This window comes from Mesocricetus auratus, unplaced genomic scaffold (assembly GCF_017639785.1).
Source record: "Mesocricetus auratus isolate SY011 unplaced genomic scaffold, BCM_Maur_2.0 Super-Scaffold_100007, whole genome shotgun sequence".
NCBI classification, from domain to species: domain Eukaryota; kingdom Metazoa; phylum Chordata; class Mammalia; order Rodentia; family Cricetidae; genus Mesocricetus; species Mesocricetus auratus.
The window spans coordinates 61,660,027-61,678,342 of NW_024429191.1; the positions used below are offsets into that span (position 1 = coordinate 61,660,027).

General features: G+C 47.0%; 1 protein-coding gene across 6 annotated transcripts in view; it reads right to left on the reverse strand.

Moving 5' to 3' along the window:
* Mmp28 (matrix metallopeptidase 28) overlaps positions 1 to 18,316 on the reverse strand; it is a 34,134-nt gene that overhangs the window by 14,304 nt on the left and 1,514 nt on the right. Inside the window, exon 1 of one of the 6 annotated variants that reach the window (XM_040749334.1) lies at positions 10,809 to 11,108. The exons of 2 other annotated variants lie outside the window; for them this stretch is intronic. In XM_040749334.1, coding sequence (XP_040605268.1) covers positions 10,809 to 10,919 — 111 coding nt within the window. In that variant the 5' untranslated portion in view covers positions 10,920 to 11,108. Of the gene's footprint in view, positions 1 to 1,393; positions 1,515 to 10,808; positions 11,113 to 18,316 lie in introns of those variants that run through there. 3 more of the 6 variants (XM_040749335.1, XM_040749340.1, XM_040749338.1) reach the window with 3 other exon arrangements.

Genomic DNA, 18,316 nt, shown 5'->3' on the forward strand with positions numbered 1-18,316 from the left:
CCAGACCCTCAAAGGACTGGCAAGCTTCCTCAATAGATTTCAGTTACATTCATTTTCCATTTTCCACGTTAGTGCACCCTTGTGATCCCCAGAACTTGGGAAACAGGGGAAGGATCAGAAGGTCAGGGACAGCATCAGCTACATAGCAAGTTTGAGGTCAACAAGGGTTGTATGAACCCTGTACCAAAAAACAAAACAGGAGCTGGAGAGATGGCTCAGTGGTCAAGAGACTTATTGTTCTTTCAGGGGACTCAGGCTCTGTTCCCAGTGCCCATATGGTGGTCCATACCACCTGTAACTCCAGAGGCCTTGATTCCCTTTTCTGACTCCTGTGGGCTTCTGCATGTGTGTGGTGAGCAGCCATGTGCATATACATAAAAGAAGTATTAAAAAAAAAAAACAACGAACAAGCCAGGTGGTGGTGCACGCCTTTAATCCCAGCACTCAGAAGGCAGAGGCTGGCAGAGTTCTCTGAGTTCAAGGGCAGCCTGGTCTACAGAGTGAATCTTAGGGCAACCAGGGTTAAACAGAGAAGCACTGTCTCAAAGAAAAAAAAGATAAACAAAAGTAAGGTAAAAAATGTAAAAACCAACAAAACTCTAGGTGGTGGTAGTGCACACCTTTAATCCCAGCACTCTGAACATGGAGGCGGGCAGATCTCTGTGAGTTTCAGGCCAGCCTGTCTACAGAATGAGTTCCAGGACAGCCAGGGCTACACAGAGAAAGCCTGCCTTGAGAAAAACATCAAACAAACAAACAAAGCAAAACAAAGCAAACAAAACATTTGCATCCATCTTTGGCAACGTCTACTGTAAGACTTCAATAAACAGACACTCTCTGTAAGGAGCCCTTGTTCTGGACGGCAGACCACTTCCCAGACCAGCCTTGCTGTTTCTCTGCTGGTTTAGTAGCTTCTGGGCACCCTTGCTTTCTTCTTTCCCTTTGTTCAGACACTTAGGGGATTAAAGGGCCCTTAGTGTCTCAATCACGAAAATCATGTACTGCTCACGGGACTTGAGGTAGAGAGTATTTCTAACCCTGACCCTACTAGGTGACAGGACATTGGGCATCTTTGGACCTCAGACCCCTCCACCCTTGTGAAAATAAGAGGGACCTCACAGGATCTTACAGGACACAGTGTGGCGGCGCATGCCTGTGGTCCCAGCACTCAGGAGGATGAGGCTGGAATGTCTTTGGCTCAAGACCAGCGTAGGATCATGAGTTCAAGGCCACTTAGAGTTACACTGTAAGACACTACCTCAAACATAAATAACAAATAGAGCAATGCATATCTGGCTCAGTGCCAGGCACACTGTAAATTCCTAGCAAGTACTGATTTCATTGGTTAGCAGGGAAAATTAATCACATTTTGGCATGCAACCAACCCACCTACCTGTTCCTCTTTGTCTGGCCAGGGGCTGCTACCTGGCATTTGCCTCACATCATCCAGATTCAGGTTCTCTTCCTTGCCACTTCCCTTTCCCTTGGTGAGGCTGGGAAGAGGACTTTAGAAAGGAAGCCCTTTAACTGGACCAATGACTTTCAAGAGACCAGGTCACAGGTCAGGCAGGCTGGCACTCCCTTGTTTCTCTCCCCACGAAGCCGCCCAGACTTTATCAAGGAGTTGGCTGAGGTTCTGGGACAGGGGTGGGGGGGTGCGGGGTGGGAAGAGGGGAAGTTGTGTGGTGGGGCCCCTGTTTCCTGGCTGGGCTGCGTTGCCTGGAACTCTGGCAACAAGTTGAGGCAGAGACCAGTTCAGGGGTCGTCAGAGGGGAAGTGCTGGCCTCTGCAGTGGCTTAGCAGATCTGAATTCCCAGGGAACAGAAAGAATGCCCTGCCCAGGCCACCAGCACCAGAGAATGAGAGAAAGGCACGTTAAGAATTTGACATTTTATATTTCCATAACAGTACTCAAATATCATAATGCGGATCATCTAGATTTATGGACTTATGCATAATAATGCATACTTAGACATTTAAAATGACCTACGGGAAGGGCCCTTGCTGCTGTCAGCACTCTGAAGTTCTGGGCAGCAGAGGATTGAGGAGGTAACAAGTTAGACTCCTGCATCTGTAACTAACCTTAACCCTTTGCTATTTTTCTGTGCCCCAGTCTCTCTCTGCCTCACTTTGCATGCGGAAAAAGAGCAGGTGTGGGGTGGGTAGGTAATGGCTTGACAGCGGGGAGCAGAGGAATCTTACAAGACCCAGACTAGTGGCCGAGCACCAGACCTCACCTTTGCCCACCACTGCTCCTTTACGCGAGGCATTTCTCCCACGACTTCCATTTTCCAAGGCTTGGCTTGCCTGTCTTAGGAACTCTGAGCTCCATCTAGGGTCACACAGTTCTGGCTTTATGGAAGGTGGTGCCAGGCAATTCCTCTCTACCTTGAAGTTCAAGTGAATGTCTATCTCTCTTTCCTGGTCTCTACCTGCCTGCTCTCTCTCCTGGGGAGCCCAAGGCTACCTGTAAAGCGAGAGGAAGCCGAGGACCTTGCCCTTTGGGTGACTCACACTGTTTTGGCCTAAAAACCTGTGCCAACATGCCTGGCCCATCCTGAGCAAGGATGGGGTCACTTCCCTGGGGAGTCATCTCTGAAAGTCCCTGGGAGTGGCTGTGGTGCCTGAGTAAAATGAGCATGCTCATAGGCTAAGCAAGCTGGGTGGGACCACTGCTCTACAGGATCCCATCCAGCATGGGTCTCTACTTGCCATGTGAGGGTGTGTGTGTGTCTAGCTTAATCTGTTTCATGCTAGAGGGAAGGGATAATTCTGGCCATTTCTGAGCAGGGTAACTGGGCAGAGTGAAGAAATGAGTCACTGGCTTTTGAATGAGGTGGGTTCCTGCTGCTGCTGCTGCTGCGTCCCCAGGCCTGCTATTCTCTGAGCCTTGGGGTCCTCTTCCATAAAATGAGGGACTGGATTAAATCCCTAGGACTCCAACCCTTCTGTCATTGTAGATAAATGGCCAGTGTGTACATTCTGACAGAACTACCTGACATCAGGTAGAAGGCCATTCACTGCCTGACCTCACCACAGCATCCCCAAATTCAGTAAGGTGCCCCAGGAAAGCTTCAGGGAAACCATCCTGCTAAGAATGTTATTTTAACTTCTGTAGTCACAGGGCTTTATGGCCAGAAGGAACCTTTGCCAGGTGACTCTAGTAACCGGTTTCTTAAACACTCTGTGCATCAATTTCAAAAGCAAAAATAAAGCAAAGAGATTGCCAAGGTGGTTCAGCATTTAAAGGCACTTACCACCGAATTGGATAACCTGGGTTTGATTCCCAGGACCTACATGATAGAAGGAAAGAACTGACTCCTACAGGTTGTTCTGGACCTGCACAAGTGCATAGTGGCACACAGTAGCATGAACACACACACACACACACACACACACACACACACACACACACACACACACCACCACCACCACCACCACCACCATCACCAATAATAATAGTAACACAGCATTTAGAAATTGCAAAATACAAACTCATGCAGAAACCATGTTGTTTTACTCATGATACAGGCCATCTATTTTTCTCCCTTTTCTTTTTCTTGTCATTTCCTTCCTTCCTTCCTTCCTTCCTTCCTTCCTTCCTTCCTTCCTTCCTTCCTTCCTTTCTTCCCTCTTCCCTTCCTATCCCCCTTTTTCAAGATGCTGCTTGCCATGAAACCTGCAGCAATCTTCCTGCCTCTGTCTCTGAGTGCTTGAACCACTACACTGTCACTACACTGGGCCCCATGCCATGTTTTAGTTCATGGTTTCTGTCTCCACATCGGCACACTGCGGGTTCCACTTACTTCTCAAATTATACCTCTATCTATTAACCAAGTTAAGATGTAAGGGACAGCAGCTGGTGTTCTGCCTTGACCTGCTCGCTATATAAAGAGGTTTCTCTGGTGAACAGGAGCACAAGCAGTCCTTCAAATACGTGGAGCTTTCTAGACATATGCCTCCTGTGAACCTTACAACTACCTTGCAGGAATGCAGCCAGAGCAGGTGAAGTTATTCTCATGTTAAGACAGTTAGTGCCAGGGGAGCACAGTGTCCTGTTGAAATGTCCCAGTGAGAGTAGAACCAGTGATGGAATCCAGACCCCTTGACAACTAGCCCAGGCGTTTTGTTAACATCTGCATTAGTGATTCTGCAGCTTTCATGGTGGGGGAGGGGAGACTAATGGGGGAGGGCTGGGCAAGCTGCTATCTCAACCTGAACCTAGGAGCAGTAGCTCCCAGCTACACCAGAGATGAAGCTGGAGTTTTCCTCTGCAGGAAGTGGGGCCAGGGCAGAGAGGAGAAGCTACTTGCTCAATGAACTTCTTGGTTATCAGATGGAGCCCAGGATGGTCCTTCTTTTCACACCCTAGCAGACCAGCTGACAAGCCATAGGTTCCCAGCTGCATGGGCCATGTTCCTTCAAAAAGACCCACATCTGTTCCAGAATGTTCTACTTTCCTGGCTCCAGGGGACTAGGCAAGGCCTTGCAGTTGGGATCAGCCCAACCTTTCTCCTGTAGATTGGACCTAGGTTTCCCCTTTCCATCTGTCTGACTCCTTTCCTTCCTGCCCCAGTCAGGCCATTCACAAGGTTCTGTGGGGGGGGGGGGTAGCCTAGATAACACCTGAGGTTTTCTTTCTTTTTCTTTCTTTCTCTCTTTCTTTCTTTCTTTCTTTCTTTCTTTCTTTCTTTCTTTCCTTCCTTCCTTCTTTCTTCTCCTTCCTTCCTTCTTTTTGTTCTTTGGCAAGATGGAAACCATTGGCTGGCTAATCTCCATCAAGATTCCATTTTATTCCTTCCCTTTCTTAGGGACAAAATCTCACTCTGTAGCTAGGTGGACCTTGAACTATAGATCCTCTTGCCTAATCCCCCAAGGGGTTGGGATTACACTCTTTCTAATGCAGAATTACCTTTTGTGTGGACATGGTTCTTATACTAGGCTTCTGGGGCTAAATTTAGGGTGCCAGGCAATGCCCTGCCATGACTGAGTTAAAGGAGAATCAACAGATTCTCCTCTTTGGTGTGACACTTCCATTACACAGCTTTTACTAGATTTCTTTATTCTCAAACTGGGCTGATAAATGCTTTTCCACCAACTTGTGGTCGTCTGTGACCTTGGAACCTCTCCTTATATTTCACCCTCTCTCTACTCATGAGTCACTATACTGAGTTCCTGGGAATGGCTTCCCCGCCCAGGCTCCTGGCTTCTGACTCACAAAAAAGCAGAGGAATGGCCCAGGGGTATGCGAAAGAGACACTACATCTTGGCATGGACACTCCACAGAAGCCCAAGAGAGTCTCTGGAGAAATAAACAGTGCAGCTTCTTGCATTGTACACTGGGGGAGGCTGTGCGAATATGGGTAGGTCACTGAGTGGAAGGCGGGTCCTGGAACCACTTAGTAGTCTGGTTGTTGTAAAAAGACTTAGTAGTCTGGTTGTTGTAAAAAGACTTAGTAGTCTGGTTGTTGTAAAAAGACGCAAACAAAGCTAAGGGTAGATAGATAGATCTCTTGGGACAGTTTGTCGCCCAACATAGGACAGAACCTGACTGGGAATAGGGGCCAGGGTGGTGATGCCATTCATTAACCACATATTGCAACTCAGCGCTGGGGTTTTTTCCTACTTAGGAGTATTGTTGAGTGGCTCTGGTTTTCCTAAATGCACAACAATGAACTTGTTCATAACGCTTTGGAAGCTGTAAATCTCTGTCCAGGCAAAACCTACCCTGGAAAGCCCTCGACGACGTTATCACTCAGCACACAAAGGAAACATAGACCCAGGCACACTGGATACAGAAACAAATGTGACAATTTAAGAATACAGACACAAAGAGATGGACATGACCTACAATCCCAGCACTGGGAATGCTAATGCAGGAGGATCACAACCTTGAGGCAGCCTGGGATACAAAGCAAGACTCTGTCTCAACAAAAAACAAAACAAAAACTCCAAACTAAACAAAGCTATAGACACAGATATGAACACACAGGCAGATGCTTGCCGTGCCCACACACACACACACACACACACACACACACACACAGCCACACAGGCACAGACAAACACTGAAGTCAAACAACATTTTGGTTAGAGAGAATATCAGAAGTCTTTTGAATATTTTATCTCCTGATTTCACTGCAGCCCAGAGAAGAGAAGGAATTAGCTGATGATCACATATTTTATTTTATCCTTTTTTTTTCCTATTCTTTCAGACAGGGTTTCTCTGTGTAGCTTTAGAGTTTGCCCTGGAACTTACTCTGTAGATAAGACTGGCCTCAAACTTACAGATATTCACCTGCCTTTGCCTCCCGAGTGCTGGGATTAAAGATGTGCACCACGACTTCCTGGGTATTTTTTTCCTTTCTTTCCTCCTTACCCTCCTGTTCTTTTCCTACCTTCTCTAGACTGTAAGTCTAGATCACTGATCTAAAACCCTTTTTCTTAGACTGAGCATGGAAATGTATTCCTTTAATCCCACCACTTGGGAGGCAGAAACAGGTGGATTTCTGTGAGTTCATGGCCAGCCTGGTATTTAGAACGAGGTCCAGGATAGCCAGGGCTACAATGAAAAATCCAGTTTCAATACCCTCTCAAGCCCAAGGAATGCTTTCTTGTACTCTGTGGACATTTTTAAGTTTTACATTTTACTAAGTGAATATTGCTTTAGGGATATCCCTAAATATTGCTGTGCATTGTGTTTTTCAGTTTTTCTTGTGATTCCATTGACTTGTGGGTAATTCAGAAGCATGTTGTCTAATTTTTAAATATTTAGAGCTCTATTGGATATCTTGTCATCGATTCCTAATTTAGTTCTGCATTAACCAGGAGGCATAACCTGCAATACTCCTGCTTGCAAATCCACTTGGACTTACTTTATATCCCCGTGTATCAGCCATCTTGGTGACTAATTCACATGCACTTGAAAAGATTTTGTATTCTGGGGTTTCCAGGGGGGTGTTTTTCCAACAGTATCAGTTAGGTCAGCAAGCACAGTTGACACTGTTGCTTAAGTCTTCTACATTTAATCATTCCTTAGCCTTTTTAATTTATTGTTTGTGAGTGTGTGTGTGTGTGTGTGCACGCACACCCACACACAGTGCCATTAGCATGTATGTGTGGATATCAGAGAACAACTTTCTAAAGTTGTTTCCTTCCACTTTGGGTTTTGGGGATTGAACTGAGGCAGTCAGGCTGTCAGACTTGCTCAGCAAGTGCATTTACCTATTGAGCCATCTTAACATTCTGATATATAATCAAATTCTGATATATAATCAAACCCAGGACCCCATGCTATACCAGCACTTTACCGCCACTTCAAATGTCCAGCTGTTTTTATTTTTATTTATTTACTTTATTTTTTTGAAACCTATTTTATTTTTTAGGGTCTCTTATAACCTTGGCTGTCCTAGAACTCTCTATGTAGCCTTGAACTTACAGAGATACACATGCCTATACCTCCCTAGTGCTGGGAATAAAGGTGTGTGCCATGAGGAGGCCATTGTTTTTTGTTTGAAAAGTATATTTATTCTGCTCTGTTTCGTTTTGGTTTTTTGGGGCAGGATTTCTCTGTGTAGCTCTGACTGTCTGGGAACTTGCTCTGTGGACCAGGCTGGCCTTAAACTCAGAAATCTGCCTGCCTCTGCCTCTGAGTGCTAGGATTAAATGTGTGCATCACCATGCCTGGCTTTGTCTGCTCTTTATTGGATTAGGGATGTTCTAACTCTCCAACTCTCCACAAAATACCACATTTTAGGCAGTGGATACTGACTTATGTCTGTAATCCCAGCCTTGGGGGAGGCAAAGGCAGAGGGTCACCACAAATCTGAAGCCTGGCTGAGCTACACAGTGAATTGAAGGCAGCCTGGAGCTACAGAGTGAGGCTTTGTCTTAAAAAGCAAAGTAAAAATTTAAAAAGCCCCCAACTCCCCCTTCAAAAGGAAAAAAATTCCACCACATTGTATATGATTCCATTTATTCAGAATGTCCAGAATATGCAAATATGCAGAGGCAGATGTTTGCAAGACTTGGCTTTGTTCTGTGGGTGTGGGTGGGGGCATATGTATGACTTCCTTAACCTGTCTCAGCACATCCCTGACCTATTTCAGTCTACTCGCAGTCCCTATTACACCAGTATAGCACTTCCCACTTCCCACTTGACACATCCCATTGTCTGCTTCACACCAGATACTTCCAATTCACAAACCTACTAATCCAGGACAGCACAATTTCATTTTCCTACCCTGTCATTTCTTGTGCAATTGTCAAACATCTTGAATGTGTTACCCAGCCCAACGTACAGGATTATTTTTCCTTAGTCGATTGTCTTTTATAGAAATTCCAGAGAGGGACAACACATTCTATGTTCTCACTAGACTACCTTTTAACACTAAAACATGGCATCACAGCCACTGTAGTTTTTTGTCTGGGCCAGATCTCTCACATCTTCCAGACCTGCTCAGTTTCCAGAATTTTGTTTTTCTGTTCCCAGTCATATAGCTGTTGTCCTCCAGTAAGCCCACATTATCTCGACTTGCACATGCCAGGGAAGTCCTCAGGCCAAAGCTTGCAGTGAGTCCACCTACAGACTATGGCATACCCTTAAGCCTGGTTCCCTTGTCAGCGGTACAGTGCTCCAATCATTCGCGCCGCTTCAACAGCCCTGAACTCTGGATTTTGCCACTTCAGTCCAGCAGAGCTCTGTTCTCTGCTTTTGGTCCTCTTCCCTGCACTGCTGCCATGGAACTGTGTCCCAGCCAAGAACCGGGGATGTGGTGGGCTCGCCCTCAGAGCTGTGATGACCGCATTTCCCTCAGTCACCCAGTGCTCTGGTTGAGAGCCAGGGTCCACTGCCAGCTATGTGAGAGAACTGTCCCAGACATCGTGGAGTGGGGAGAAGCTACCCTGATGTGCCTTAGCTGAAATTTAAATCCACAGTATCTGTGAACTTAATAAAGTGTTGTTTTATTTCACCAAACCTTGGAGGGTAGGTTTTTTTTGTGGGGGTGTTGTTTTGTTTTGTTTGCTTGGTTGGTTTGGTTTTTACTTTTTTATACAGGGTCTCCTGTGTCCCAGGCTGACCTCAAATTCACTATGTTGCCAAAGATGACCCGAACTTCTGATCCTCCTGCTTAGACCTCCCAAGTGCTGGGGTTACAGGTGTGTGCCAGGGTGCTTGATTTTATGAGACATAACTTGTCATAGCCATAGTCACTGCCACACACTTAGGAGCTGCAATCCTCGGCTGCCTGTTGGACATGCTGGAAATAACTGTTTTACATGCTTTGTTCTATGCTATTGTTGGCGAGCTAGACTCCTGGCCAGGAGCAGATAATTCTAACATCAACATTAGAACAACTTCTTTGTACAGACTGCTTTCCACGTACTAGGTACCAGGCTGAGCATTTTAGATACACAATTTCAGTGAAACCATATGACTATCTTGTGATACAGGCATTTTGAGTGCCAACTGATTAAGTGATTTGCCCTGGTGTACATGCAGGTCTGGAAGTCCATGTAAGTCATGGACATTGTAACCATGCACAGAGACACAGATAGATTCTCACACACAACTGTATACACTCACATGTGCTGTTGCATAGACACACAGAGATGTACACCCACTACACATTTCCTGAGCATTTATGATTTTAAAACATATCTAATGCCCAGAGTTTAAAATTCCCTCCCCCCAATATGTTAAACAGATTGGAAGGGACTCAATATGCTGGATATTAAGTTTCCCAAGAATACCCCAAGATGAAATTATCTCCATCTGGGGCCACCACAAGCATGGGCGGCAGAGATACTGTCTCTGTTCCTCTGCCAGGGATTGCCTAGGGGAAGGCGGGGTGGGACTCTTAGCAAGACTTGGCTTTGTAGGCGGAAGCCTACTTCTGGGACCTCATGACTGCACTTGGTGCTGTAAGAGTAAATCCAGAGAGACAAGCAAATCCTTATTTTCGAAACCGGAGAGTGCCTCCTCTTTTGCAAAGCTGACTGAGTTGGACAGTCGATTGCCTGTTAGGACAAGGTCACTTCCAGATTTCCCAAGCTGTGATGGGAGCTAGAGAATGGAAGGAAGCAGGGCAGGGGCGCAAGTACCGGCACAGAACCTGGATTCGAATGTGAAAACTTATTTCCATCTCGTCTTACAATAGCGGAGATCTACGTCCTTTCTTGAGAGGTGAAAAGAACAGATCTTTGTGTGTGTGTGTGTGTGTGTGTGTGTACAATCAAAGTCGAAAACAGACCCCTTTCACCGATTCCCATTCCACCTCACAAAGGTTGAGAAAAGTAAAATGAGGAATCGTTTGAGGTTTACCTCTGTCTCCTTTCCTTACTTTCGGTCCTAAAACACTATTTAAAGCTCCCTAATACCGAGTCTCTACAGATTGTCCCGGTTTAACAGATTAAGCTAGTTCTCAGCAGCTTAAAAGACTTGCTTTTGTTAGGCAGGGCAGTGCAAGCCAGGAGGTCGAGCTTGCTCTGGCCATTGAGCAGTACCCTCTGCACTACACTCAAGGAGCGGGACATTCCGTGGGTTAGCGTCTTAGTCTCCCCGAAGCAGTGACTAAGGTAGGGTTCTCTCTAGGCTCCAGCTTGCCTGCCTGTCCAGTCTGGTCGCTGACTCTTGACCCTGATAGTCAATGCGGGATCGTAAGCCTGTGTGGTCCCACACAGCTCTGGCACAGGGGAAAATCCTGTCTCGTCTCTTTGTGTACAAGTTATCAGAGCGAGGGCACTCAGCTGGTCTCTCGGAGGGGACCGCGGTCGGCGACCCCCTCTCCGCCAGGCACACACCGTACCTCCGCCTCCTGGCGCAGCTCCCGGGGTCCTAGCCGAGCGGGCTGTGCATCCCGGCAGCCCCACAGCAGCAGCGGCAGGGCGCGCAGCAGGAGGCTCACGCCAGCCACCATCGCGGAGAGCTGTGGGGCACTTGGTGGTCAGCTGCGCTCGACACCCTCGAATGCCAGCTCGTCGTGGTCCACGAGCGGACCTGCCAGATCCCGGGGCTCTCTAGAGCCCTGCTCCGCCGGCGCCCGAGGTCGTCCCGCACCCGCGATGCCTGCTGGCCAGTTGGCCGGCCAGAGGATCGAGGGGGAGGAGAGGGGAGGGAGTGCCGGGCGCCGCCCCACCCACCAGCCTAGCAGCTCTTTGGAGCCTCTTCCGCCCGCGGGGCAGCCTCGCTCGGCGCTCGCTGCCACTCTCCTCCTTGGTCCCGGTCTTTCCAGGAAGGTCCGGGGCGGACAGATCTCCTAGTCCATCACTTACCTAGGTCTTTGGAAAAAAGGGGTCCTGGCCTAGGCGAGGCTTGTGGTTTCAGTCAGGTGCCAGGCAAGGTTCTTGATTGAGGGAGGAGAAGCCAGGACTGGGATCAGGGAGCTGGGGGCTTGAGTTTGAGATAGGCTCTGAGACCAGCCCCAGTCACAGCAGGCTGTGAAGACTTGGGCTAAGTAAGCATGGTGCTGGCATCATGTAGAACATAATAAATGGCAGGATGCAGTGGTGTCACCTTTGGCCAAGGATCATCTGTTTCAAGTACCACTTTCTTCATCAGTAGGAGAGTAAATGACAGTTCCCCGAATAGCAGAAAATGAAGGGCATACATAGCAAAATATTCCATATAGTCTATACAGTGTAAGAATGCAATGGGGCCGAGCGGTGGTGGCGTACGCCTTTAATCCCAGCACTCAGGAGGCAGAGGCAGGTGGATCTCTGTGAGTTCAAGACCAGCCTGATCTACAAGAGCTAGTTCCAAAGCCACAGAGAAACCCTGTCTCTAAAAACAAAACAAAACAAAACAGAATGGAATGGAATGGGAAGATTTCTCTGACAGCCTTTGCAACAGTACACATACTGAGCAAGTGAATTCCTTCATGTCTACCTTTGAGAGTGAGCGCAGGTTGCTTTGTCAGTCCATTCATCTGGAAAAAGTAAAATGGGACCCGGACTTAGTCCTTCTGGGATTAGGTGTGGGTTGCAAAAATAATCTGGAATCTATTAAATGCTAAACAAAAGTAACGCAGTGTTCTAAACCTTGAGGCTCAGGGCCTCAATTGCCCTGGAAATTTTGTGCTATTAGAAAAAGACACTACTGGGGTAGAGGAATTGGAAAGAAGTTCTTTGAATACACATCCCCATCTTACAAACAGGCATTCCTTGTGTGGCATTAATCAGAAACAGCATGCTCTTCCACAAATGAAAAAGGGGGCACACATCTCTGGAGAGATCGATTAAAACGCCTCTGGGAAGACATGAGAAAACCCCCCCTTCTGGGGCAGACAGTCCCTGTGCCAGGGAGCAGCTGGGGGCAGAGTTGAAGGTGGGTTTCTTTGCTTAACTATCATGCAGGGGACCCACCTCAGAAGTGCTGCCTGGGGCTTGAGCCTTGTCCTCAGAGAACTTCCAGCCTATCTACATGGCCTACAGTGTAAATTCTCAGTTAAGAACAAAACAAGGGGATGGAGAGATGGCTTAGAGGTTAAGAGCACTGGCTGCTCTTTCAGAGGTCCTGAGTTCAATTCCCAGCACCCACATGGTGGCTCACAACCATCTGCAATTCAATCTGGTGCTCTCTTCTGGCATGTAGACAGAACACTGTATATGTAATAAATAAATAAATCTTTAAAAAAAGAACAAAACAAATGGTGGACAAGCTTTGGTGGCCCACAGGAGAGGTTCTGAAGGGGAATGGGGCAGAGTTGCTAAAGACAGCACAAACCAAATAAACAGACCCCACAATCCTGTTAAACTTCAGTATTACATTGATAGTTGTTTAATATAGGTGGGTGTCATTTGGGACAGGCATACTAAAAATGATTAGACAAAGTTCAACTGGGGATCTTATAATTTAACTGGCAACTGTAGGGTGTATTTATGAATTTTGGGTGTAACAATGGTACGTGGTAGCCTTGACTAATGGGTGGGTTCTGATAGGTCTGAAAGCAATTCTCTGGATGAGGGAGCTTTGGGAATTATCAGAAAGGGACACCTATCTGAGAGTAGACTCCTAAGAGGAGTCAGGTCTGAGCTTGCCAATTCTTCTCCAGTTAGTCTCTCCATTGTCTCTTCTAGTACATGAGTCCATTTCAGCTGCACTATTGAGAAAGAGGAAGAGGGAGCTGTGGGTCTCTAGATAACCAAGCATCTGGAAGAATACAGGCCTGGCCTCACAGACAGCTGATTCTACCTTTCTGTGAATTCCAGGTCAATCCCACCCATGACCTTTCACACTAGTACCACTGCTGAGTCTGGGAGCTACCTTGTTCCATTGTTCCTTGTGCTATTAGGGGAACAAACAAACAACAGCAACAACCTCCCCCCCCAAGTCCCAAACACATCAGGGGCTAGAGTAATGGCTCAGTGGTTAAGAGCACTTGTTGTTCTTGCGAAAGACAGTAGTTTAACTTCCACACTGGGTAGGGCTCACAACTACCTATAAGTGAAGCTCGAGGGAACATGATGCCCTCTTCTGACCTTTGAGGGTATTAGCATCCATGTGCATACACACCTTCACACACAACTAAAAATTAAATGCTGGTCCACAGAGTCATTTCTTGGACAGCCAGGGCTTCAAAGGAAGACCTCGTGACTCCCTTATGAGAAAGCTACTATTCTATGCATTCTTGTTTTAAAGGATGAAGAAAATGAGGCTCTAACATTCCATTATTTGTCCAAGGTCACAGTTCTAATAACGGAGACAGGATTGAAACCTCAACATTGCACTATCATTCATCCAGTGAAATGCATAAAATGTGGTCTTCAGGTTCCTCATAGAAACACTCGCTAAAAATTCCGATTCCTGGGCTGAGCTATAGCTCAGAGGTCAAGTGCTTGCCCAGCAAGCACAAGGCCCTGGGTTCAGTCTCCAGAACACAGCCCCCCTCCTCCCTTCCAGAAACATTCAGATTCCTGAGGATTACTGCAAACTTAAAGAATCACTAAACACTAAATACCAGCGTACAAGAGGAAATCAGCTCTGAGTTTTCCTATGGTCTTGTTTCTGTTTTCCTTCCTACCCCCTCCCATCTCGGCTTGCTGGGTGGTTTCTGTTTCTGAGCCAGCAGTGCTGGTAGCATTCACCACGTGTCCTCTTCAAAGAGAGCTGCATCCCCTCCCTTCCTCCTGCAGAACTTGGGGTTTGGCTCAGCTCCTTAAAGCCTCCCAATCCTCCCAGAGTGGACAACTTGGGCATGCTGTGTGCCAAGGGGTGTAGCTGTCAGTGGCCATTCCTCCTGTTCCGGGAGAAGGTCACAGCAGGTCTCTTGAATCAGGCAATATGTATAAACCTGGACACAGAACCGTTATGCATCAGTTTCCCTCTGTATAATTACAGGAACAACTGCGTTGTCTTTGCCCTTTCCTCCTTCCCAGGAAGGGTACAGAACACAAAGTAGGATTCTATCAGAAGAGATTCTGAGCTCCCCAGTAAGGCATTCATTCACAGGAGGGCCAGCCTCAAGGAACCCCAAGAATAGGAAAATCTAAGGACTAATGAGGACAGGAGGAGCTGGAGAGACTTCCCCTGGGTGGTGAGGGCTGTGATGGAGGATAGACTTATCACTGGCAGTGACCTCTGAGCTTTTAGTGATGCACTTCCCCCACTTTCTAGCAATCACCTCTGCCTATAACAGAGGAAGGTCCCCTCTCTCCAGCACAGTGTCATGGCCTTCTCAGTCTGGGGCACCTGCATAAGTGCTCCTGTCTATATATCTTTGGATCTCTCGCTCCCCTTTCCCCTCCTCCCATCTCTGATTTGGGAAAAGCAAGACATCTGAAAAGAGATAGACCTGGCTTTGAATCTTGGCTTTTTTCACATTGTGTGACCTTTGTAAATTAACTAACAACTCCGAGTTTCTCAAGTAGGACAAGGAGAATTTTTTTCTTCCATGCCCCTGACAAGCAATGAGGAGTGAGCAAGATGAATAGTAACCTGAATCCTGTCAAGTACTGGCGATGGGTTGCCCAGACACATTCGCCCCTGTACTGTGAAGTTTCCACACCTGGCCCTCTCATATTCCAGAGGACACACTGCAGAGCAGTCACAGAACTCACTCCCTAAGTAGTGCACCAGTCTGGAGCAGCCCCACTACCCCATCCCTCATCACAGCTCAGCAAAAGCATCAGCCTCTTCTTGATTTGTTTTTTACTCACACCAGGACCCTGGGGATACATGAGGAACACAATAAAAGCTGGGCCAATCTGGCACTGCGCCTCACTTCCCTTCCACATCAAGGCTGTCTGCCCGCCAGGCATCTGGCCGGCAACACTGGGCTGTGATTTGCTCAGCATCTGCAGCTTTGCTTAAGAGACCTGCTAACAGGAAAGTGTCTGGTTCCTTTCCACCCTAAACAGGAAGCTCCTGCCACGGTGGGAGGACTGGGTAGCCTGGTCATGTATAAGGAGTCTCCTGTTGCAGCTGGAAGGCCTGCTCTCGAGGAAGGCCGGAGGAACTGGGCCCCAGGGACACCACCCTTGCAAGGGTGGAGTGCTGACAACGGCTACACACACTGCTTGTGGCACTTGGCACAGGACAACCATCATTCTTTCAGCACTCAGGAGACATTCACTAGTGCCTCCTGGGAGACATAGGACAGTTCTAGATAAGCTCTTCAAGTTTGAGGAGTTAATATACAAGCCAGAAAGGCAGGCCATTTTTGTGTGGTGCATTCATTGTACACAGGATACCCCCCCCCCCCGACTTCCTTTTAAAAAATGTATACTGTTGGAGCCGGAGAAATGGATGGTTTTAGTTGTTAAGAGTACTTGTTGCTCTTCCAGAGGACCCTGATGCAGCACCCAAGTGGTAGCTCACATTCGTCTATAACTCCCCAGTTCTAGGAGATCCAGTGCTCTATTCTGACTTCTGCAGGCACAGGCACTCACATTATGCACATGCATACATGTGGGCAAAACATTCAATACACACAAAATCAAAATAAATAAGCTTAAAAGTATTTTATGTCTACTGTTTTAGGTATTGTGGTGGAATGCTGTAGGTTGGGAGAGAAATATGCCACATATCACAGAAAAAAAAAAAACTAAAAAAATTGGAAAGCCTCTGTAACTGCCACAGGATCTCACTGTGGCCTAGGTTTGACTCTGTTTTGAGCAATTATTTTGCTCAGCTTCTCTTTGTTTTGTGTCCTGGAGTCTACTGTGTTTTCCAAAAAGCAACCAGAAAAATCCTGGTCAAACGGTCCCACCTCTGCTCAAATAGCTCCCCCTGGCAGCTTCTCCTCTCACCCTACTTAAATCTACAGCCCTAAAAATGTTCTCGCAAGCTTGAACCAATGCTGGGAGAGCTGGGGATCTAGCCTAGCAGTGGAGGCAACTCTGAAGTTGTCAGTGTTAACAGGACTATAGGAGTCATGAACTGGAAGGATAAAGGGAGGGGATGGTTTTTTGGAGCCAGGGATCAGGGCTCTCAACATTCCCCTCCTCCTGGAGGCAGGTGCTAGAGCTCAGGTCACCAGTGGAACCTGGAGCTGTGGTAACTCCCTGTGGAGTGACCTCCATTTCTCCTATCAGTTTCTCATTGGCGAATTCTATTATTACCAATTCCAGTGGGAGCAATCACACAATTTTTTTTTTTTTTTGGCTTTTCGAGACAGGGTTTCTCTGTGGCTTTGGAGGCTGTCCTGGAACTCGCTTGGTAGTCCAGGCTGGTCTCGAACTCACAGAGATTCGCCTGCCTCTGCCTCCCGAGTGCTGGGATTAAAGGCGTGAGCCACCAACGCCCGGCAATCACACAATTTTTAATTTAAGATTTTTTTTTTGCATGGCCGAGGATTAAACCTAGGGCCTATAGCTTGCTGGGCATACAGCCAACCCAATACCCACCCCCATGGGATGGGGGTAGGATGAGGGGTTGCAGAGGACAGTACCTCCTGTGAGGTCATGGGGAATGGATTAGGGGCAAACAGGCCTAGAAAGATGGCTTCCCCAGAAACATTCTGCTAGAGCTGTTTGGATCAAATGTTCCTGCTCTCTTCTCTCAATGTGTACACCGAGGCCAGGTGAGCGAACATCACTAGAGCAGGAACAGTCACCATAAAGCCTTATTTGCCTGGTCTACAAGAGCTAGTTCCAGGACAGCCTCCAAAGCCACAGAGAAACCCTGTCTCTAAAAAGCCAAAAAAAAAAAGCTTGGAAGGAAGGCAGAGGGCACAGGGCTCTATCTGTGGTGGAGAAGGACCTGGAACAGTGTAGACATGGGAGGAGTTTCAAGTTTGGAGAGCGGGAGTCTGTGCACAGATCACTGACCTTAGTTCAAAGGCCTGTAGGAGCTCTGCTTCTATCCCTAATTGGCCATGTGAACTTGATTAAAGTGTTCTCCTCTCTGAGTTTCAGGGTTATCATCCACAAAATATAGATCCCTATTTCACAAGCCTGTCCAGATAATTAGAGATAATGGATATAGAAGACTTATTTGTCACTCCTAAATTAGCTTCCTCAGAAGCTCCTACTTTTCTTCTTTAATTAACTAATTAATGCATGCAGAGGTCAGAGGACAACATGCCAGTCAATTCTCTTCTTCTACCATGCAGGTTCCAAGGATGGAACTTACATTGTCAGGTTTGGCAGCAAGTGTCTTCCTGATGAGCCATTTCACTGCCCTGAAGCACCGTGTTTAAAATTGTGATGTCCAAAGTCATCCACAAAGCATACAAGGCCTTTCAGAGTAGCTTCTGCTTTTTTTTTTTTTTTTCCAGACAGCATCTTTGTCATCCAGGTTGGCCTCACACGTAGGATCCTCTTTGTCTGAGCTTTCTGTGTACTGGGATGCATCTCCAAGTCCACATGTCTACTTCTGTCATGATATTTCTTACCATCCCCCATCCCTGCACCTCCATTGACAAGTCAATCAGGGCTACTTACTGTGCCTTGAAGTGCTCTCTCACAATCACCAATGCGGCCCTTTTTGCTTGAATACCACTGGCTAATGCCTCTTCTTTCTTCAAAGCTCAGTTTAGGAGGCACCTCACACAGGATATCTCCTTGATAATCCTACCTTCCTATGGATGAAGCGCCCTATTTTTAGAACATCTTCCAAGCTTAGAACATTCAAATCCAGTAACTGGTAGGAACCACGGGTCCGCATCATGCCTATTATGTGGCTGCAGTTTCTGGAGGGAAGCAGCTGGGTTTGTTTCTCTATTTTTAGGACTTCCCAGGTGCTACACACAGAACAGGTCTTAGGAAAAGGAAACTGAGGTAAATAAGGCAATAAATAATGATATAAATGTAAGCAGTCAAAGATGAGCAACATTGTTTTTTTTCTTTAAAATTAAAAACAAAACAAAAAACTAAG